At 43.1% G+C, this 23,203-nt stretch overlaps 1 protein-coding gene across 1 annotated transcript in view; it reads left to right on the plus strand.

Moving 5' to 3' along the window:
• The window catches only part of ITFG1 (integrin alpha FG-GAP repeat containing 1), a 300,241-nt gene that overhangs the window by 273,294 nt on the left and 3,744 nt on the right, over positions 1-23,203 (plus strand). Inside the window, exons 15-17 of the mRNA XM_075576274.1 lie at positions 12,154-12,278; positions 13,837-13,919; positions 17,749-17,866. Of these exons, the coding sequence (XP_075432389.1) occupies positions 12,154-12,278; positions 13,837-13,919; positions 17,749-17,866 (326 nt within the window). The remainder of the gene's footprint in view (positions 1-12,153; positions 12,279-13,836; positions 13,920-17,748; positions 17,867-23,203) is intronic.

The raw sequence follows: 23,203 nt of genomic DNA on the forward strand, positions 1-23,203 counted from the left end.
GGTGCGGGGGGGGGGGGGGTTGCTGAACCCTTCTTTTAAGAATCAATAAGAAGCGCCATATAATATTATGAGGGACAGCGCTGAAATACTTACTGTCGGGGGACGGGGGGTAAAATGCCTTTTATACCACATTTCTTAAATGTGAAAAAAAATTGTATCTTGGTTATAAATTCTTCTTTCTTTGATTAGATTTACAGCATTTTTTGTTACTCTACAAAAACATCACAGCCTTCTTGTGATGTTAGGAAAGTGAGTGGGTCTCTTTCTACAGGTAGCCATGGTTGGTCCTGGCTATACTTCTGCCCCCCTGTCATGTGTCCTGGTAGCTGGGGGTGGGGGCGCAGCACTAGATACATAAACACAGACTCATGTATTACGCTCCCATCACAGAGAATAATGAGTTTTTTTCTTGGTAGCAGTAATTGACTTTATTCGAGCAATTCATCTCCTGGTATTTTCTTTTATTAAGTGGTTTGTTATTCCAATTTTTCAGTGTTGCTGTGGCTTTTAAAGAAGCAATTCCTGTTTAAATTAAAAAAACAAAAAAACACATGTGTTATTTTAAACAGTTATATTGTGTGCCCAGCTGCTACTGGCAGCCCCTTCAGAGGTAAGTATGTCGAGAAGCAGGGGGTCTCTGGAGCTGTAATTACCGCAGTTAAGCTCCGGAGACCCCCTGCTTCTCACCTAGGATAATAAAAAAAATTAAAAAACCGAGGTGAAAGTGACGCTTTAAGGACACCTAAACGTACACTGTACAGAATAGCTTGCCTCAGGGTTACACTCCATCAGAAATCTGCTGCATAGAATACCTGTACACCATTCTGTTTCTTAGCTGGTTTTATAGATCATTGGAAAATGATCATTGTAAGGTTATAAAGCACTTGCACTACTTCAATACTGGTCTCTCTCTCTCTCTCTGCAACAGGGACTAGTCTAATTCAATTTTGTTAACGAGAATTCTTTCTTTGTGTACAGTCAAATAGGTCTTGGGATCTGTAAAGATCATATAACCATAATATCCCTAACTGTTTTGACGTCAAATTGATTTATTGCAATATTTTGCATTATTAACCCTTGAAATGCAAAGCTGACCCCCCCCCCCCCCCCCCTCTGGCAGCAATGAGGTGGAGAAGGCCATGTTTGATAAGCAGTACTCAGATGTATAACACAATATGGCCCATTCATGTGAATGGGCTGCAGGGGGCTGTGTGGCTTAGCACCATTTAGTCAAGAAGGCCCCAACGAATTACTGTAGGTAAATGAAGCAAAAGTAGATGATCGGATCCAGGCGTTCCGGTTATGTTTCTTCTATGGAAAAGGTATAATCTCTACTACTTTTTTTATTGAGTAAACTTTTATTTTTTTGCCTCATCAGGAAAACCTTTTATGCTTTCTGCGGTCACTAATTGTTTGGTTTTTTAAACTGTAGCATTCCGGGGATATATACTTCCGTTTCACTAACATTTTGTGAAAATTGTTATCTTTTCCTTCATAGGAAAAAGGGTTTCTTGTCTAATATGTAAATGTTAAAAATATATATCAAAAAACATGCCTAAATTGGTATCAAAATTTAAAAATTTTGTAGGGTATCACATTTAATGTATTCTTTCTGAAGAGAAACTCTATGTGGCCTATTGCACTGCAGGACTAGAGGAGAGAAGCACCATCATAGACTTGCCCTTCTAAATACCTCCAAAATATTTAACCTATTGAACTCATGGTAATATTTTCAAACAATAATTATATGTGTAGAAATATGAGACTTTTTATTGTTGTTTTTTTTAACCTTTTTTTGGTTAAGGAACCTTATAATTATATTGTGACATTCTGCGGAACCCCAACCCTCTCTAATAGTGCATCTGAGATCAGGTGCATTGTAAGGAGCCCCAACCCTCTCTAATAGCGCATCTGAGATCAGATGCATTGTAAGGTACCCCGACCCTCTCTAATAGCGTGTCTGAGATCAGACGCATTGTAAGGAACCCCAACCCTCTCTATTAGCGCATCTGAGATCAGATGTATTGTAAGGAACCCCAACCCTCTCTAATAGCGCGACTGAGAACAGATGCATTGTAAATTCTTCTGTATTTGGTACAATTTTAAAATAACCTGAAAATTGCAGAAGACCCTTCAGGAATGCCTGGGAACCCAACTGCTCCTAGGAACCCCTGTTAAAAAAACACTAGACTATTTTAACCAATAGATTCCCTCCCCAAGTTAAATAGGTTAAGTATTTTGGAGATATACAAGAAAATATCTATCTGCATAGTTAATTCTTACTGAAACGGCAAAAACGCCTTCTTTACCGCTTCAAATTACATTGTGTTTTTGGATGATTTTGCATGGAAAAACTCGCCACTCAACAAATCAGTCATTATGATTCAAAATAATTTTATACGTTCACACAAAAACAGATTTAGTTACAGTGAGTGTGTTCAAAGTCAGCAGATTTATTAGCTGGTATGAAAAATGGGTGTATTGTATGTGTTTATTTATATAGCTCCATTAATGTACATAGCGCTTCACAGTAGTAATACATGTGGTAATCATATAAATAACAGATAATATAAATAACAGATCATGGGAATAAGTGCTTTAGACATAAAAGTAACATTAAGGAAGAGGAGTCCCTGCCCAGAGGAGCTTACAGTCTAATTGGTAGGTAGGGAGAACGTACAGAGACAGTAGGAGGGAATTCTAGTAAGTGCGTCTGCAGGGGGCCACGCTTTATGTATCATGTGTCCAGTATTATCCACAGTGCTACTCATATGCTTCTTTAAGCAAGTGTGTCTTAAGGTGGGTCTTAAAGGTGGATAGAGAGGGTGTTAGTCGGGTACTGGGGGGAAGGGCATTCCAGGGGTGTGGGGCAGTCAGTGAAAAAGGTTTAAGGCGGGAGAGGGCTTTAGATACAAAGGGGGTAGAAAGAAGACATCCTTGAGAAGAACGCAAGAGTCTGGATGGTGCATAACGAGAAATTAGGGCTGAGATGTAAGGAGGGGCAGAAGAGTGTAAAGCTTTAAAAGTGAGGAGAAGAATGGAGTGTGAGATGCAGGATTTGATCGGAAGCCAGGAGAGGGATTTCATGAGGGGAGATGCTGAGACAGATCTAGGAAAGAGTAGAGTAATTCTGGCAGCAGCGTTTATTATAGATTGTAGGGAGACAGGTGAGAGGCAGGAAAGCCGGACAGCAGGAGGTTACAGTAATCAAGACGGGAGAGAATGAGGGCCTGAGTCAGAGTTTTAGCAGTCGAGCAACAGAGGAAAGGGCGTATCTTTGTTATATTGTGGAGGAAAAAGTGACAGGTTTTAGAAATGTTTTGAATGTGAGGGGCGAATGTGAGAGAGGAGTCGAATGTGACCCCCTAGGCAGCGTGCTTGGGCTACTGGGTGAATGATCATAGTTCCAACAGTAATGTGGAAGGAGGTAGTAGGGCCAGGTTTGGGAGGAAGTATGAGGAGCTCTGTTTTAGCCATGTTGAGTTTAAGGCGGCGGAGGCCCATCCAGGATGATATAGCAGAGAGACATTCAGAAACTTTGGTTTGTACAGCAGGTGTAAGGTCGGGTGTTGAAAAGTATATTTGTGTGTCCTCAGCATAGAGGTGATAATTAAACCTAAAAGATGTTATTAGGTCACCTAGAGAGAGTGTGTACAGAGAAAAGAGAAGAGGTCCCAGGACAGAGCCCTGGGGTACCGCCACAGAGAGATCAATAGAGGAGGAGGTGTTAGCAGAAGAGACACTGAAAGTACGATGGGAGAGGTAGGATGAGATCCAGGATATAGCTTTGTTCCGAATACCAAGAGTATGGAGAATGTGAAGGAGAAAGTGGGTGGTCCACGGTGTCAAATGCTGCAGAGAGGTCGAGTAATATGAGCAGAGTGTAATGACCTCTGTCTTTGGCAGCATGGAGGTCGTCGGTTATTTTAGTGAGGGCTGTTTCCGTGGAGTGAGCAGTGCGGAAGCCAGATTGTAGAGGGTCTAGGAGAGAATAGGTGTTGAGAAAATGGAGCAAGCGAGAGAATACAAGACGTTGAAGGAGTTTAGAGGCAAAAGGCAGGAGGGAGACAGGTCGATAGTTTGAAAGACAGGTAGGGTCAAGCTTGCTGTTTTTGAGTAATGGTATGACTGTTGCATGTTTGAAGGAGGATGGAAAGGTTCCAGAGCAGAGGGAGGAGTTAAAAATGTGTGTGAGCGTAGGGATTATAGTAGGAGCAAGAGGTTTTAGGAGATGGGAGGGAATGGGGTCAAGAGGGCAAGTGGTAGAGGGAGAAGAGGCGATCAACAGCGACACATCCTCCTCTGAGACAGTGGAAAAAGAGTCAAGGAAGGCAGGAGGAGAGTTAGGAAGAGGTGTAGGATGGGAGGAAGAAACAGAGGGGATGTTCTGACGTATGAATTCCACCTTTTCCTTAAAATAGTCAGCAAAGTCCTGAGCGGAAATGGAGGAAGGAGAGGCAGCTGAGGGTGGTTTGAGTAGAGTATCAAAGACAGAGAACAGTCGGCGTGGGTTAGACTTGTGCATGTTGATTAGTGCAGAAAAATAGGCTTGTTTAGCTTGCGAGAGGGCAGAGTTGAAACAGGATAGCATAAATTTGTAGTGAAGGAAGTCTGTGAGAGTATGAGTATGAGTATGAGTATTTCCTACAGAAGCGTTCAGAGGAATGAGTGAAGGAACACAGCATGCGCGTGTGGGAATTTAGCCAGGGTCTAGGGTTAGAAGGGCGAGTGCGACAGAGAGAAAGCGGGGCATGTAGATCGAGAGGAGGACAAGGCAGAGTTCTAGTTCCTGACCAGGTTGTCAGGGTCTGTAGCAGAGCTGAGAGAGGAGAGGGAGGAGCTTAAAGTGGACTCAAAGTCAGGTAAGTGAATAGAGCGCAGGTTTCTGCAGAACCTGGGTGTAGATGGAAGTGTAGAAGGGGAGAAGCGAGATAGAGAGAATGAGATGAGGTGATGGTCAGAGAGAGGAAAAGGGGAAATGGAGAAATCAGAGAGAGAGACGTTTTTAGTGAAAACCAGGTCTAAGTAGTGGCCATCCTTGTGGGTGCTGGCTGCAGTCCACTGTTGAAGGCCAAAAGAAGAGGTTAGAGAAAGAAAGCGGGAAGCCCAAGGGAGAAAGGGGTCATCAATGTGGCAATTGAAGTCACCAAGGAGAAGAACAGGGGAGTCTGAGGAGAGAAAGAAAGAGATCCAGGATTCAAAGTGAGAGAGAAAGGCAGAAGGGGGATGAGTAGACGTAGGTGGGCGATAGATGACCGCCACATGGACAGGGAGAGGAGAGAAGATCTGGACAGTGTGAACCTCAAAGGAGGGAAAAGCAAGAGAGGGGGGAATAGGAAGGGTTCGGTAACGGCAGAGAGAGGAGAGCAGGAGCCCCACGCCTCCACCCCTGCCATCAGGGCGCGGAGTGTGGGAGAAGGAACGGCCACCGTAGGAGAGGGCAGCTTCCAGAGCAGAGTCAGACTGAATGAGCCAGGTCTCAGTTATAGCAAAGAGAAGCAGGGAGTGAGAGAGAAAGAAGTCATGGGTTTATGTCCCTGTTTATAGGCCTCAATGTATCTTTTTCCCAACACCTTTTACTTTATATGCGGTGCTATCGTTTTCTTAGGCTGCGTCCATAGAAGGACAAGCAGCGCTGAGGCGTGCGGACGCTCCTCAATGAGGATGCCTTGAGAGGGGGCTCACGCGAGCGTCTGCAGGCGTGCGGAGGCTTTGTAGTTTTCAGCCGAGCGCCAAGCTGTTTTTCAGCGCGCTGTCGGCTGAAAACATCCAATCAGCCTTAAGCAGCGTCAACGTCACTGCGCCGCGACGTCGGCGCCGTGACGTTGACGTCAGTGCGTCGCGGGCGATTGGCCCAGCGACGTCACTGCCCTGCCTCCAACCACCTCCCCCCGGCTCCCTTCGCGCACGCTGGCTCGCCTGCAAGTCCGTGGAATCGCGCTGACTTGAGCAGGCGAGCCTCAGCGTTAGCGTGCATCCGCTCTCCTCACCCCTCTATGGCCCGGGCCTTATTCAACACTGTATTGTCCAACTGAAGGCAACAGCTTTCAAACATACATTTTTAAAGAATAAATACACCAACTACTTAAAGATGAAACCTGTTAAGACCCTTAGTTGATTATCTTTACTTTATAAAATCTCTGCATTCTGAAAAGAAATTGTGTATTAAAGAATAAACTAATATCCTCCTATTAGAAGAAGCTTTATTGTGATTACAGCTTTAGGAAGGCACCTTCTCCACTATACATCATGTTCCTAATCTCTCCGTTCCTCTCTTTAAATTAGACGACAGAATTCCCATGAATCTGCCTGCAGTTTAACCACTGAAATGATGTGATAGTGGCTGGGGGAAACAGGTTTGATGACCTGTGGAATACCTGCAGATACACTCATCTGTATTCTGTTAATGTTAAATAAATATAACTAGGAAAACGCTATATTTGATACCACGTTGTGGAATAAATTATTTAATCCTAATAGGACAAAGATGAAACACAGGAAAAATTACATTTAAAACGCCATCAGTTTGTAGATTTTGTCATCAAATTATTCTAGTATTCTCAAACTTCAGTTAAAAACGGTAATTTCTGGTCAATTTAATTCTCACACTATTGATTGTGTTGTATTCTTCGAGCCTATAAATAAGCCTAGTTTCCACTGACAGGCGAGGCACTGATAACAAAGTTGTCCAGAAAGGCCTGCCACAATGATCAAGCACTGTCTTGAATTCAAACAAAAATGTAAATACTGAATGCCACTTCAATTCTCACATTATTGCTACTTAAAAAGAAATACGTTTAAAGCTGCAATACTACATTCCCTGTGATTGGTTGAGATATGGTGCTCAAATAAACAAATGTATACTGCATCCAAATGTATGTAGATAATCGATAAGTAGTGTTATAAAGACATCCCAAAAAGCAGTCCGTATAATATATTTAACCCATGAGAGATAAGGACCTAATGGTGCCCACTTGACAACCACAATAATTGTCCACCATACTTTCCTCCATAAGGCATAATGTAATAAATATGCAGCAAAGGTAATATACAGTATGAGAGGGATGAAAACTTCCATGTAGTAACAGTGTGTTTCGGTCTGTGCTTTTGGAATACAGATCCGTCTGTAAACCAATACCTGATACGTAAACTCTAGTGTCCAAAAAGCAGACCTCTTTCGGGTCATGATGCATAGTGAAGCTGATGGTATCCAAAGCGGTATTCAGTTGTTGATGGAACAAAAGAAGAGACTCCACACTGCCTGACCACAACATGAAAATGTACTCTATGTAATGTTGCCAAGTGATAGCAAATTCTACAAACAACGAATTGGTGAACACATAATGTTCCTTGAAAAAGTTAATGAATTTATTCGCGTACGAGGGAGCCACGTTTGAACCCATCGCGGTCCCTCTTACCCGATTGAAAAATTGATCCTCGAACAAAAAATAATTCTCAAACAACACCAACTTTAGTAATGATCGCAGAAAATCCTGTTCCTGATCAGTAAATGATTGTGTCTGTGCAAGATAGAAACGAACAGCCTCCACACCTTCACGGTGTGTGATGGAGGTGTAGAGGCTGTCCACATCCATGGTGACCAGGAGAATGCCTGGTGTGCTGATGTTAAGCTTGCTGAGATGTAACAAGAACTTGGTGGTGTCCTGTATATAGGAGGGACCCATGGTGACGAAAGGTCTTAACATCATATCCAAGAATGTAGCAATTGGTTCAAATATTGAATTGGTGCTTGCCACTATAGGATGTCCCGGAGGGTCCTCAAGCCTCTTATGCACTTTAGGTAGTGTATGTAATACCGGAATGATAGGATCATCCACGGTCAGGTATGACTTGAGCTGTTTATTGATCAGTCCCACAGACTCTGCTCTGACTAGAAGTGCCTGTATAACACGTCCTATCCTAGGAGTTGGATCAAAAGCCCATTACCTGCCAACATTCTGCTAGGGTAGTCCAGACACTCCAGGATGTATTCAATAGATAGTGTAGTAAGGCAGGAGCACAGCCAAAGTCCATGGATAGAAAAATAATATATTCCAAAGCAAACTCCAAATAGAGATGTGTTTATTGTGTTAGCTTGCAACCCTTGATTGCACCCATAGAGGGTAACAACATAAGGACCAAAAGTAAAGGTCTGAGGTAGAAATGAGAAAGTGTGAATTTATAAAAGATATATCCCTTAATCCCTTATTAAGCAGTGATAATTCTTCATTGGTTAGTTCAACTTTAGAAATATTAATGATCCCAGAGTACGCTCTTAAAAGTTATTTACATGTATATATATATATATATACCTTTGTATAAAATTAGGATTTTGGCATGCATTTTTTTATGCATTGATCCTTTTCATTGATCTTTGGGTAACTAATTGATGTGTGTATGTTTTGAATTCTTATCAAATTTGTGGTTTATACTGAATGTTATTATTAGATATATCTTTTATAAATTAATTGTAATAGAAAATCAGCGCTCGTGCTACAGATGTCTATTGTTGCTGGAAGCACTAATCCCTTTGCAGCAATGATGTGGAGCGTCTCCCCAACTAACTCCTAAAGCAAGGTGACCCCTGAACCAGGGGATCCCCTTGTGAAACAACAAGAAGAAAATGCACACAATGCGCACCAAGGATTAGAAATATTGTACAAAATCACAACTGTATGAAATTGAATTGCAAATATTTATTAAAAGGTAAATACCAAAATAAAAAATGTGAAGGAAGCATAAACCGAGGGGATCCAACCCCACCTCAGTATAATGCTCACTATAGGGCTCAACACAAACGAACCCACACAATATTAAAAGAACAAATCTCCCTAATATGCACTGAAACTAAACAGACAACATAAAGGATAAAAAGACATAATTGCCCAGATCTAGGGATGTGATATATACCCAAGAGACAATACTATTGCCGAGAAAATGCCTATCAAACTGAAAGGGGGGGCGGGAACTTACACAGGACTTGCGAGCGGGCTCCTACTGGTTCGCGGACAAGTGTCCGGACCACGCCAACTACAGAGATGTTACCACCGCTCAGACTTCCTGCGTGTCCCATCTCAGCCTAACGGCATACGCGCAGAGTGACCTGTCGTAACCGCTACGCGTTTCACACTACGTGCTTCGTCCTTTATGTTGTCTGTTTAGTTTCAGTGCATATTAGGGAGATTTGTTCTTTTAATATTGTGTGGGTTCGTTTGTGTTGAGCCCTATAGTGAGCATTATACTGAGGTGGGGTTGGATCCCCTCGGTTTATGCTTCCTTCACATTTTTTATTTTGGTATTTACCTTTTAATAAATATTTGCAATTCAATTTCATACAGTTGTGATTTTGTACAATATTTCTATTTATTTCAATTTATAGGTTGAACTTGATGGACCTACGTCTTTTTTCAACCTCATCTACTATGTAACTATGTAAACCTTGGTGCGCATTGTGTGCATTTTCTTCTTATATCTTTTATAAATTCACACTTTCTCATTTCTACCTCAGACTTTTACTTTTGGTCCTTATGTTGTTACCCTGTAGGGGTGAAATCAAGGGTTACTATTTATTCCTTGCAAGAATTATATGTATTCTTGTCTGCTACAGTAATGCTTTTTATATGCGCATTTACTTCTATACATTTTTTCCTTAATATTATTAGTGGCTTACAATTAATTTACAGTAGATTACTCTTTACTATTCTGGCAGGGATAAGCATACGTTTTTAATTTGTTTTATTTACTTTTTAACATTTATGTTTGTTTTTGTCAATTAATAAAGTTTTTTACATTCAATCCAAGTCAGGTGACATTCAGGGCCAATAGTTAGCGACGTTACGTCATTCCCGGCAATGGATGGCGCCATAAGATAATTATAAAGATGTGTGCTCTATCTTTGTACCCTACACCATGATAAGGGTGCGGTTCCAGTCAGCACCGTAGCGCGCGCGCCCGGCGGACACAGCGCTGCACCGCGATCTGCGGCCCTGGGACAGAGGGAGAGTTTGCGACGGGAGGGGGCATGGCGGGGGGTTTGCAGGGGCGTGACCATGACCTCACGCGGCTGGTTCGCTCTCATTGGCTGAACCGCCTGCGGGAGCGTGGCAATGCCTCCGTCGCACACTCTAAACTCAATTTCACAGTCTTTACTGAAAACCCGTTGCTGGGGAAATGTGTGACGCGGTAATAACTGGGACCGGACTGACTGGGGGGGCGGTGCAAAAAAAAAAAAATTCAAGTTTTCCTGCTTTAATTTATCACAAACTGCAAAAAAATTCCATGTATCAATGACAATCTCATTTGCAACAACCTGATCGAAAGTTGAAAAATAAAAACCAACAACACATTCTCATGAAGGCCGTGATGTATGAGCAGTTACCTGTATACGGACACCGTGGATACAGTGCAAAATGATGCAAAAACCTTTTCCGCAGTGAGTAATTACCACTTCCACCTAGATGTCAAAGTAAATCCACAGTTTGTTGTACAGTGTTTGCTACCGTGGGTACCAATTTATTTTTATTTAAAATATGTCATTTCTCTGAAACGGTTCAAACAAATTGACTGAAAATGTAGTACAAGTTGCAAAATAATAAATTTAATGTTTTGTATCAAGTTTCCGGTCGATGAGATGTACTTTTCAATTTTTTATGTTTGTATGTCTTTATTTATATAGCGCCGTTAATATACACAGCGCTTCACAGCAGTAATACACGTGACAATCATATAAATTACAAATAACAGGTCATGGGAATAAGTGCTTCAGACTTAAAAATGTACATTTAGGAAGAGGAGTCCCTGCTCCGAAGCGCTTACAATCTAATTGGTAGATAGGAAGGACATACAGAGACAGTAGGAGGCCGGTCTGGTAAGTGCGTCTGCAAGGGACCAAGCTTTATGTATCAGGTGTATAGTGTTAGCCGCGGAGCTACTCATATGCTTCTTTAAGCAGGTGTGTTTTAAGGTGGGTCTTAAAGGTGGATAGAGAGGGTGCTAGTCGTGTGTTGAGGGGGAAGGGCATTCCAGAGGTGGGGGGCAGTCAGTGAGAAAGGTTTAAGGCGGGAGAGAGCTTTAGTTACAAAGGGGGTAGAAGGAATACATTCTTGAGCGGAACGCAAGAGTCGGGATAGTGCATAGCGAGAAATTAGGGCTGAGATGTAAGGAGGGGCAGAAGAGTGTAAAGTTTTAAAAGTGAGGAGGAGAATTGAGTGCCAGATGCAGGATTTGATAGGAAGCCAGGAGAGGGATTTCAACAGGGGAGATGCCGAGACAGATTTAGAAAAGAGTAGAGCATTCTGGCAGCAGCGTTTAGGATAGATTGTAGGGGGACATGTGAGAGGCAGAAAGGCCGGACAGCAGGAGGTTACAGTAATCAAGACAAGAGGGAATGAGGGCTTGTGTCAGAGTTTTAGCAGTGGTGCAACAGAGGGTTAGGGTTATTGTGGAGGAAAAAGCGACAGGTTTTAGATACGTTTTGAATGTGAGAGAGGAGTCGAGTGTGACCCCTAGGCAGCGAGCTTGCGCTACTAGGTGTATGACAGAACTTCCAACACTAATGTGGAAGGAGGTAGAAGGGCCAGGTTTGGGATGAAATATGAGGAGCTCTGTTTTTGACATGTTTAAGTTGGCGGAGGGCCATCCAGGATGATATCGCAGAGAGACATTCAGAAACTTTGGTCTGTACAGCAGGTGTAAGGTCAGGGGTTGAAAAGTAAATTTGTGTGTCGTCAACATGGAGGTGATATTTGAACCCAAGAGATGTGATTAGGTCACCTTGGGAGAGTGTGTACAGAGAAAAGAGGAAAGATCTCAGGACTGCGCCCTTTTTAAAATTATTTTCAAAGTGGGGGCTGCCCCGATTTGGTTGAAACTTTTGCCAAATCTAAGTTAGGATGGCAGAAAGGTAACCCCAACATTTCATCAGAATCAGTGAAGGTATTTGACCTGTGGAGTTCGAACACACGAACAAAAAGGACATACACCCAAAGTGGCCCCAAAGTCTAATTGATGTCTTCTCTCGCTCATCCAAAAAGGAATAGGATAATGATAGTTAAAAACACTACAGTTACGGGGGTTTTATTCACTATGTTTTACCAAGTTTTTACTTTGGAGGAAGCCAAATTTTGACGTTGTTATTCTTCTGTTGTCTTCCAGCCGGGCAGCTCAGCCAGTCGGCCCACTTATCTCTCCAGCTGCCATACAACGTCCTGGGATTAGGGCGCAGTGCTAACTTCCTTGATCATCTGTATGTTGGAATTCCTCGTCCGCCAGGAGAGAAGGTCAGTACAGTAAACCATCAACAAAGTGTGCGACAGTGTCACTTCATCAGCGAAATCAATAGCTTTGATGCAGTTGGTGGACAGTTTTCTTTTCAACGTCTCTGGAAAAATAATTTTTGTCCCTGCATGAAGCTGTCAGTCAGTGCTGACTAAGTGGTGTCAGCAAGAAGACCATTCTTCACAGGTTAGAAAAATGGGCTAGTGTGGAGATCACAGTGGTAGAAAGTGGCAAGTATCACACTTTCACTGGGCCACATAAGGCCTTCAAAGAAAATGGTCAACAAGATGTCACGAACAGGTTTCATATTTATGCAAGAAGCCTTCTGACATTATGCGTAAGTGAGCAGGACTGTTAGGCTAAGGCCCCGCTCCCTCAGTCAGCGCGCCCGCTCTGCAGACAGGCGGGGCGCTGACATACACAGACCGCGATATGCGGTCTGTAGGGATCGGGAGCCGGGGCTGGAGGTGGGCGGGAGTGGGAGGCTTGAGCGGGAAGGGGGGCGTGGCTTGAGCGGAGGGACCCGCTACTCTCCCCCCCCTCCCTCCACGGGCTCGGGCTGGAGCTGGAGCTGCTGATGGAAGGTAATCAAAAGCAACACACACACACACAAACAGAGGCAGGCACTCACGCACTCAGGCACACACATACACAAACACAGATAGGCACTCAGACACACACACAGACAGGCACTCAGGCACACACATACACACACACAGACAGGCACTCACGCTGCTTTCCCCCCACACTCTCCTCCCAGCTCCCCGAAGCCTCTCCTCCTCCCGAAGCCTCCCCTCCTCATTGGCTCACAGCCACACCACGTGACGCGTCGACGCTAGGGATGACAATTCTCTTGAATCCCCTAGCGGCTGACGCGTCACAGCGTGTCGTGAGCTGTGCAGCCAGGGGGGACCGGGACCGGCTCGGGAGGATTCCCCTGCTGGTGGGGAACGCTCGTGGGGCCGCCGGGCGCAGCGGGTCCCAGCCCTTATGCTACTATCTAACGTCATTTGCTACTTGGTACTGTTACATGTTGCCACATACAGTATTGTATACATTTCTTTTATGTGTATTTTTCCTTCTCAATGCCGTGTTGTACACCACTGGCCTACAGTATTCGTACTAAATGGGACAATTCTTTAAAAAGAGATACAATTGTCTAGTTGTCTAACAATGTTCCTTTTATCATAAAAGTGTGTAGTCCAACCCCCGTCAGGGAATGTCACTGACTTGTATATCAATTTACAGATGTGAGGGGGACTGTGTCTGCTATTGCGTGACAGGCAATAAAACCTAAAACCAACGTATAATCCGCTTTTCATAAAAATACAAAGCCATGTATTAATATAATTGTGGTCAGAGTTTCAATCAAATTACTTCAATATATCAGTGAGATCCTTTTACTGGAATAGACACATGCTTTTTTACATTGTCCAATTGCATTATTAGTGATGGCTCTATTTGTTAGACTGGCGAATGCTCTTATTGCAATTTATCTGTAGTAGAAGTACTATCGGTATCAGTCGTATTCTTTAAGCTGCCTTATTTATTTATTTTTAGCAAATACGAAAGCAAGAATGGACGGCGATCATCCCAAATTCCCAGCTGATCGTTATCCCATTCCCTCACCACTCTCCCAAAAGGTAAGACGGCGCCGCGCAGAGGCGGGGACCTGTTTAATGAAGTGTGACAGTGTTGCACGCCAACTCCTATTCAGCTAAATGACGTTTCTGTGCGGTAGGGCTGAATCCGCACTATCGCACTCATTGCATCAGCCCTTAACATGTCACTTCTTTAGTGCTTTATCATCTTGAGTCCCTCTGTTATAGTAGGACGGGGGTTTCCACCTCCAATACTCAAGACCCCCCTACATGTCAGGTTTTAAGGATATCCCAGCTTCAGCACAGGTATCTCAATCAGTGGCTCAGTCTTAGACTGAGCCACTGATTGAGCCACCTGTGCTGAAGCTGGGATGACATTGAAACCAGACCTGTTGGAGGGTCTTGAGGATTGGTGTGGAGAACTCCTGTATTAGGGAATTGTCACGAAATGTGATCAGTGACTTTGATGATTGTGAATATCCCTAAACGTCACCTGACTGGTGAAGAAGCACTCAGCAAATTGCTATGAAATGCCTTGCATGTTCTCTGTGAATGAATGATAGTTCTGTAGTGCTGAGCTCTGGCGTTAGAGAACTCGCATCAATGTGACAAGCTACTGTGAGATTTCACAGTGTCATCAGAGTGAAGGTAATTTCTAAAACATGAAATGTTTCTGTACTCTGTAAATGAGCAGCTAAATACCTTAAAGAGCAGGGTGTTAGAAATCAGCTGAACAGGTTTAAACATGGTACAAGAAATACAATCTTCTTGAGACAGTGGAGGAACACGATCTAATAAAAATGAAAGGTTATATCACAATAATGAATATATAGTCACCCATAAACATGTTGCCCTGTGTTTCATACCTACACAGACTGGGGTGTCCATGCTTTTGATGTCCAAACACTGTTAGGTCATCTCATAATTGTGTGAATCTTTTTATTTTAAATACAGGCCGCACGTGAGGCCTTAAATCTAATTACAAGTATACTGTAACTAATTCATCTGTAGTAGCATTGACTGGAAAAGTTAATATACCCAAACCTTTCCGTTACAGGTTTAACTCCGCTGCACAAACAGCATCAGAATTTTAGGAAGAAAACACGATTCCGTTAATGCCTCACTGGCCACCAACAGGCCATGTATTAGAGATATCCCAGGTTCAGCACAGGGGGGCTCAGTCAGTGACTGAGCGATTGATTAAGACAGCTATGCTGAAGCAGGGATATCCTTAAAACCATACCTGTTGGTGGCCCTTGAGGACCGGACTCCTGCATTCAAATCAATATGATCTCATTCTGTTTATACATCCACTTTGATTAATGACTCCCAAAGGCTGCAGCAATGCGCTTCCAAGAGTTGCATCTCGTAATAAAATGCTGTTACTACAGGCAGATCTCTTTCACTGCCAGATTGGGTCCGCAACGGAAAGGCTAGACCATCCAGCAGCAAACGGGTTAAACAAAAACCTATACTTCTGGGGTTCGTGGATGCTCTCCACCTAATTTGTCTCTGCATCTCGCTGCCACTGCCCTGCAGCCTCCTTTTCCTGGAACCTGATGCTATCTCTCAAAATGTATCTCTGTTAATAAGTATCTATTGATTTTTCTCGTCAGTAGGCTCCAAGTTATTTTGGGCATCAGAAGGGAAGCCTAAAGTCAAACCTAAACAATTAGCCTATAAATCTTTATCATAACAAAAGACAATTTAGTTGTCAGCGGTGAAAGTGGTGTTGTGTTGTCTTATGTAAGTGTTAAAGCTTGACTGGTTTAATTGGAAAGTTAATAAGCTGCATGTTGTGGCGCTTTTGTGGGTGGGTGGTACTAGCCTAGCACTGGATAATGTAGTCTATGTAGAATATGGGGGGATGGGACATTGACAGGGCAAGTATCAGCAAATGCACCTTATTAAATCTCCTGGAGAATTGCTTATGTTATCTTTGAATGTATATACCTCACCTTTACTGTCTGTTGAATACACACTATATAGAGAGATATAGGTAGATCTGTATATAGAAAAACTTGTGAGGACTCAAAAGCATATATTTATACTCCTATATACACATATATTAAAAGGTATATATCACTACCTGCAAATCAGTAAAACATCTACCAGTAAGGCTACTACAGCTCCCAGTCAGCTAAGCAAAATATTACACAGGGAGGGAGTTGGTCCCTTTACTTGATGAAATATTGGATGCATCCATTTGATCACCTTTTGCTGTTGACGGACACTGCATATCATTGCAGAACAGTCCGTCTGCAGAGCTATGCAGCCCCCATAGGTCTGTGGGCTGCTTTTCTGTTGGAATAATAGAAAATAATATGTGACATCTCCCAAGCATTCACTTGAGGGGGTATAGAGCTGAGTTAGAGGTACAGCAGTAATCAGCCCATACAGCTTGACATTCGTGTATTGCAGCTTCATGTGTTAAAGCTTTTCATTACCATAGCTGACGGGGCTCCAATTCGATCCGGCTGACCGCTCTGTTAGAATGGTCTGCCCCAGCGGCCGCTGGAAATCGTGCATTACCCCCAAGACCTACCCAAAGAGCACTGAAACGGTTAAAGGTGCAGTCCCCCCAGTATGACATTTTGAAATTGAGCTCCGTGTGACGCCCTTATTAATTTTTCCTAGCTGTTTGTTGTTTGTATTTGTTATTGACCCAAAGGGTTCTCACGGCAACTTCTGCTGTTTATCTGCACTTTTCCATCAGACCGCACAGAGCTGTTTTCCATGCAGACTACAAAGGATCTGATCAGTAAAACAAATGTATATTTGAATCTTCTTAGATAAGGTTCTTTGTGGTCTACTAATGTCACTTAGTGAGGGGAGCCGTGCAGCCATAATGATTTAGGTTTGCCCTGATGCACTTCCTTTGCAAATGCATTTGTGAGTTTATTTTATGTGTACAATTCAACTGTCCAAAATAATTAACATGATGAAATAAGAAATCATATAAATTGTTATTTAAGGGTTTATAGCAGAAAACAGATTCCTCCCCAAAAAAACATCCTCAAGGTAATAAAAAGGTTGCAGCTGTAAACTCGTCTCCCAGCCTGAGTTTCCGTGAGTGATTTCTATGAATAATAAAAAGTGGGTAATTTATCGGAAAGTTTCCATACAACTAATTGATGTTTTGATAGCTAACAGTAAGTTAAATCTCTGAGTCACAGTGTCAATCAAGTGCAGGTGAAATGATTTCAGAATCTCTGACAGTAAAACGCTGGAGCTTTATCTGGGATGGGAACGCGCATAAATGTAATCCGTCCAGGGCCTTGAATGGGATGGGAACGCGCATAAATGTAATCCGTCCAGGGCCCTGAATGGGATGGGAACGCGCATAAATGTAATCCGTCCAGGGCCTTGAATGGGACGCTAATACTGCTTATTCTGTATAATGTTACAATAACACTGCTAACATGGTGCACCTTGTCATTATACCAGGGGTGGGCATTTCCAGTCCTCAAGGGCCACCAACAGGTCAGGTTTTCAGGATATCCCTGTGTGTGCACAGGGTGGCTTAATCAGTGGCTCAGTCAGAGACTGAGCCACCCGTGCTGAAGCAGGGATATCCTGAAAACCTGACCTGTTGGTGGCCCTTGAAGACTGGAGTTGGCCGCCCCTGACCAAGAGCATGTGATGACTTGTATGTAGTGTACGCAACAATGTATGTGACATTGAGTTTATTTAGGGCTTCATACAGAGTCGCAGTTCAAGGCAGCTCTTATCAAGCTGATTGTGCAAAGAAGTCCATTGCACTACAAATGGACATTGAACATTTAAATGAGCAGCATATGCACATGTTGCGTGTTGGCAGTGTGCACACTACCCTGCATGTTAATTTTGTGTGCGTTTCTCTTACCCCCAGCTGGAGCGCCAAGCTGTACCTGACCCCAAGTAACATCGTGCTGCTGACAGCTATAGCCTTAATTGGTGTGTGTGTTTTCATCTTGGCGATAATTGCTATCCTGCACTGGCAGGAGAAGGTAAGTGTAATGAGGCGGAAACCACCTCGCAGATTTGTCTGCCTCGCTTTCCCAGACATTGCTGCAATGTATGTCACATGTTAAGCACATATAGCAGTAGTGAGCAGTCTGGGACATGAGGACACCATGGCAGCACCCAAGGAGTCCACAAGTGTAACAGGCTTTGAGTTGAAATGCTTTTTGATTTACGTGTACATTGGGGGGGGTCTCTTACTAAAGTGTAGTGGCGTTTACTACACAAGACAGGCCATTAAACTGAATGGCTGAGTATGCATAGTAATAGCTAGCTAGCTTTAAGTGAATAACAACGCTTACGTTTTACAGCTATTTCCTAATACGTAATTCCTTTATTTAACCCCTTTGCTTGCAGCTCTATATGGGACTATAGGGCCCCTGATACATACTGTAGTAGCGTGCCACCTCTTGCCCTTTTAGTATGTTAGGTACACAACCAGTGACATAAATGGGACATTTTTGGGCATCAAGGATGAGGACAATTGTGGTGTTTAACTGCTTACTTGTAGAAAGGGATGTACATTGATAAATGGATTACACACTGTTTACATTTTATATTCTACAGAAATAAAAGCTGCATTTCAGGTAACTAATATTTAGAGCCAGCATCGAATTTGACTTATTTACTATAAATATGTACTGTACATAGACACCTTTTTCTACTAAAGACCACGGAGCAGTGTAAATATTAGTATGAAGAGCTGGAGATGGGAGAGAAGCTCTGTGCGAGTCGAGAACAATAGCTTAGAACAGGGGTGAGAACTCCAGTCCTCAAGGCCACTAACAGTCGAAGACTGAGCCACTGATTGAGCCCCCTGTGCTGAAGCAGGGATATCCTGAAAACCTGACCTGTTGGTGGCCCTTCAGGACTGGAGTTGCCCAGCCCTGCCTTAGAAGGACTGATGGCCGTTAGTGGCATGCATAGCAGATTCATAACGATCTCCACCCATCATTATTTCATTTAAAATTGCTCTGTACAACTATCATTTCAGTAGCAGTAAAATAACAGAATGTCTAAAGATTACATAATGTGCATGCTAAGAGGTGACCGGCTTCATGTGCATGCTAAGAGGTAACCGGCTTCATGTGCATGCTAAGAGGTAACCGGCTTCATGTGCATGCTAAGAGGTGACCGGCTTGATTTGTTACAACGAAAGATAAAGCAGCGCTCCATGTTGACATATTTCATACACCATGTGCCTGAGAATATAGGAGATGGCTAGTCTCCAGTTCACAGCACAGAAAAGGGGCGTCTCTTACAAGCAGGCAGGAAATATTTAGACATGTAGATAACAAGAGCTAAGCATTAAAAACAGACAAAAAATGGGGGAGCACAGGTTGAGGGACTATACAGACGTTAGGAAAACTGCACGGTATAGAGCTGTGATGTGAAATAAAGTGTACAATAGCGTAAACACTTACACAGCCTTGTGTAAATGCTTTCACATCAAGGTATCTTTACTTTAGGTGTCTTCTCTTCTGTGTTCTTTCCGCTTATACTTTTCTTCTCCTCTGTTGTGAAGTAGAGCGTCTCTGGTCTTCTCCACAGAAATGGTTTGCGATGTTGTCCTCAGAGTAAAATGAGAACAAATGCGTAAGGGACAATACAGAATATATAAAATATATCTGGGGTAGACAACTGTATTTAAGATCAGAAAAGCAGAGAAATACTGCATCCACTCACACGGACAAGCGTGAGTGATCTCTGGAGGGAGGTGTCTTTGATGGCGCCTCACTGCAGGGCTGTCACGCACCTCACCTGCTCTTTACACCAAACAAATAGGGAAAAAAAGGGGTGAAGGGGCGGAGGTGGATTAAAATGTAACCACGTAAGGTTAGCAATAGACTCACACGGCCATGTGTGAGTATGGACTCAAATTGGTATCTCTTCTCCCCTCTCTGGAGCTTCAAATCCAAACCTTCAACTGAGTTTGTTAAATCACTCAAATAGTGCCTGGTTCACACGATGGTACACAAGGGTACAAGGGTGAAAAAACGTGATATTTATTGACACCAACAGGACAGAGTCCCAACAAAACATTTAAAAAGCACTTGGTCAAAATGACTTAAGAGCTGGATATGTATAGAAACAGCCAGTCTATCAGAAAGTGTTCATGCAGGATACTCAAGTGCGCAGCTAACTCTCCGCGTCCGGGTGGTATGCTGTGCTCCTGCTTCCTGCTTCTGACGGTGGCTGAAGTGGTGAAAAAGTCTCAGGGATACTAGCAACGCGTTTCGCCCTTCTTTCGCCCTAGACTCTACGGAGCCTGAGGAAGCCCAAGAAGGGCGAAACGCGTTGCTAGTATCCCTGAGACTTTTTCACCACTTCAGCCACCGTCAGAAGCAGGAAGCAGTAGCACAGCATACCACCCGGACGCGGAGAGTTAGCTGCGCACTTGAGTATCCTGCATGAACACTTTCTGATAGACTGGCTGTTTCTATACATATCCAGCTCTTAAGTCATTTTGACCAAGTGCTTTTTAAATGTTTTGTTGGGACTCTGTCCTGTTGGTGTCAATAAATATCACGGTTTTTCACCCTTGTACCCTTGTGTACCATCGTGTGAACCAGGCACTATTTGAGTGATTTAACAAACTCAGTTGAAGGTTTGGATTTGAAGCTCCAGAGAGGGGAGAAGAGATACCAATTTGAGTCCATACTCACACATGGCCGTGTGAGTCTATTGCTAACCTTACGTGGTTACATTTTAATCCACCTCCGCCCCTTCACCCCTTTTTTTCCCTATTTGTTTGGTGTAAAGAGCAGGTGAGGTGCGTGACAGCCCTGCAGTGAGGCGCCATCAAAGACACCTCCCTCCAGAGATCACTCACGCTTGTCCGTGTGAGTGGATGCAGTATTCCTCTGCTTTTCTGATCTTACATACAGTTGTCTACCCCAGATATATTTTATATATTCTGTATTGTCCCTTACGCATTTGTTCTCATTTTACTCTGAGGACAACATCGCAAACCATTCCTGTGGAGAAGACCAGAGACGCTCTACTTCACAACAGAGGAGAAGAAAAGTATAAGTGGAAAGAACACAGAAGAGAAGACACCTAAAGTAAAGATACCTTGATGTGAAAGCATTTACACAAGGCCGTGTAAGTGTTTACGTTATTGTACACTTTATTTCACATCACAGCTCTATACCGTGCAGTTTTCCTAACGTCTGTATAGTCCCTCAACCTGTGCTCCCCCATTTTTTGTCTGTTTTCCTGTATCACCAAGGATCCTGGATAGGTCCTCTTTGGGGTTTGAGCAGCGGGAAGAGATTCGGAAGTAAAGGGGACCTTAAAGTACTCTTTAAGGTTGTATTGTTCTATCACTAGAATTGTATTACCCCACAACTCATCTATTTGAGGTAGCGCCCGGGCTTTTCTGTACATCACTAGGCATTAAAAAGACAAACAAAATGCCCACTTTAAATGTCCTCATCATTTTCCTGTACAGCACTGACAATACCTGCAGGGCTGTACCTAGGGTGTTGTAAGCCCGGTACTGCGTGGAAGAGCTTACAATCAGAGAGATAAAGGCCCAATCAAGTGAATCTCCTATAAAAAGTGTCTTCCAGGGGCAAAAACTGGTTTATGTAGTGCAATAGCCGCGCTTAGTAAATATGGGCCACAATAACTGGCCCACGGTCACAAGGACGCTCAGATTCTAACGGGATTTACCCACTTAAGTCAGTATTCTTAACACAGAGGTAATTCTTCCGAAAAAGAATCGGATGGCAACTCAGTTGAAAGTACGAAGTAATGTTCGCATTTTATTAACGTCGTGCCTTGGACACACAAATCAAATACTTCAATAAAATGGAGGCACTATTTTGCACTCTTAGCTGCAAAGTCCAGATACCTTTTATTGTGTCTCTCAAAGTGCCAGTAGTTGAGGGACAGCCTGTGAAAGGATTGCAGGATTTATACATCAAATTGATCTATGATTTGAATTAATTTTGAAATTTTAGCTTTTGGTTCTAGAAACGAATGCGACGCTTCCAAACTGACATGAGTGCATTGCACTTAACAACAACCATGTTAATATGATCTGAATCTTACCTCAAAACAAACACACCACCTCTTGATTTTGATGGTGTCTTTCTTTGTACTGTAGGTTTGATCTACATGGCATTCTCTAAGGAGAGGTCAAGGAAAAAGTCATTATTACCCAATTACAGCTGGACAAACATTGTTATGAGGAGATAACGTTCCAGTGGCCAAGTGTTTAACAAAAAAACAATACTGCAGACTGTTCAACAATGAGATCCTTTAAAATATACCGTGTTATTAAGTGTTAGCAAATTAATAAGATCAGCTGTTTTTTTTAAATAACCCCTCTCCTGACCGAGGGACCAGCAATGCATATTCTCATAGACCGGGGTCCGTCAATACCGATTACAAGGCGCCTATGCGCTTTTAAACTAAGCAGTAGTGTGTGTTGCATTTTCACAGGCGATGGCCCATAAAGCACTTGAACAAGTTAAAAGTCTTATGAGACGTCTTGGGGCTACCTCTTGGTTTACAGTCCCAGGTGTGTGCCCAACCTATGCTACCTTCAATATTTGTGACGCTAATTACCATATACTGTAACAGTTTATGAGCTTATCATGCCTCTGTCATTTATCATTATGCTTTTCTTTCTTTACGGCTACCAGATATCCACACTTGAGCCATAGAGTGATAAATCCCCTAGTGTAGATGGGCATAATATTGCCATTTTGTGGCTCATTCCGATCATAGTTATGTCATCAACTTCATACTGAATCTTTTGACACTTAGTCTGTAGCTAAAGTGGCAATGATCTAGGGCAGGAGTGGCCAATTGCAGTCCTCAATGGCCATCAACAGGTCAGGTTTTAAGAATATCCCTGCTTCAGCACAGGTGTCTCAATCATAATGACTGAGGCACTGATTGAGCCAGTGACGTCCGCCTTTCTCCAATAAGGCTAATTATGAGCCCGATGGCATCAATCTTAATTGAAGCCATGGCCTCTCACTCGCTTGTAGATTAATCCTCTGTGTCCTCACTCAGCCGGCAACTAATGGTGTTCTGCGAAGGCGCGGCCCTTACACCGGGTCTGGCTCCGTCTCATAACATGTGGTTACTGACCCTGTGTTAAATCAAGCAGCCGATTGGTTGGTTTAACACGTGGTCCCCACTCTTTGAGATAACGTCGAAGGGTTTTGCCATCCTTAAAAGCAGCGATCCCCTCATATATTGTTAGGATGTTGCCCCCTTAGCATGTTCTGCTCTAAATATATGTATTTATTTTTAGGGTTCAAAATTATGAATTTTTTCTAATCTCGCTAACTTCTGAGGTTACC

The sequence above is a fragment of the Ascaphus truei genome, chromosome 19, assembly GCF_040206685.1.
Source record: "Ascaphus truei isolate aAscTru1 chromosome 19, aAscTru1.hap1, whole genome shotgun sequence".
NCBI classification, from domain to species: domain Eukaryota; kingdom Metazoa; phylum Chordata; class Amphibia; order Anura; family Ascaphidae; genus Ascaphus; species Ascaphus truei.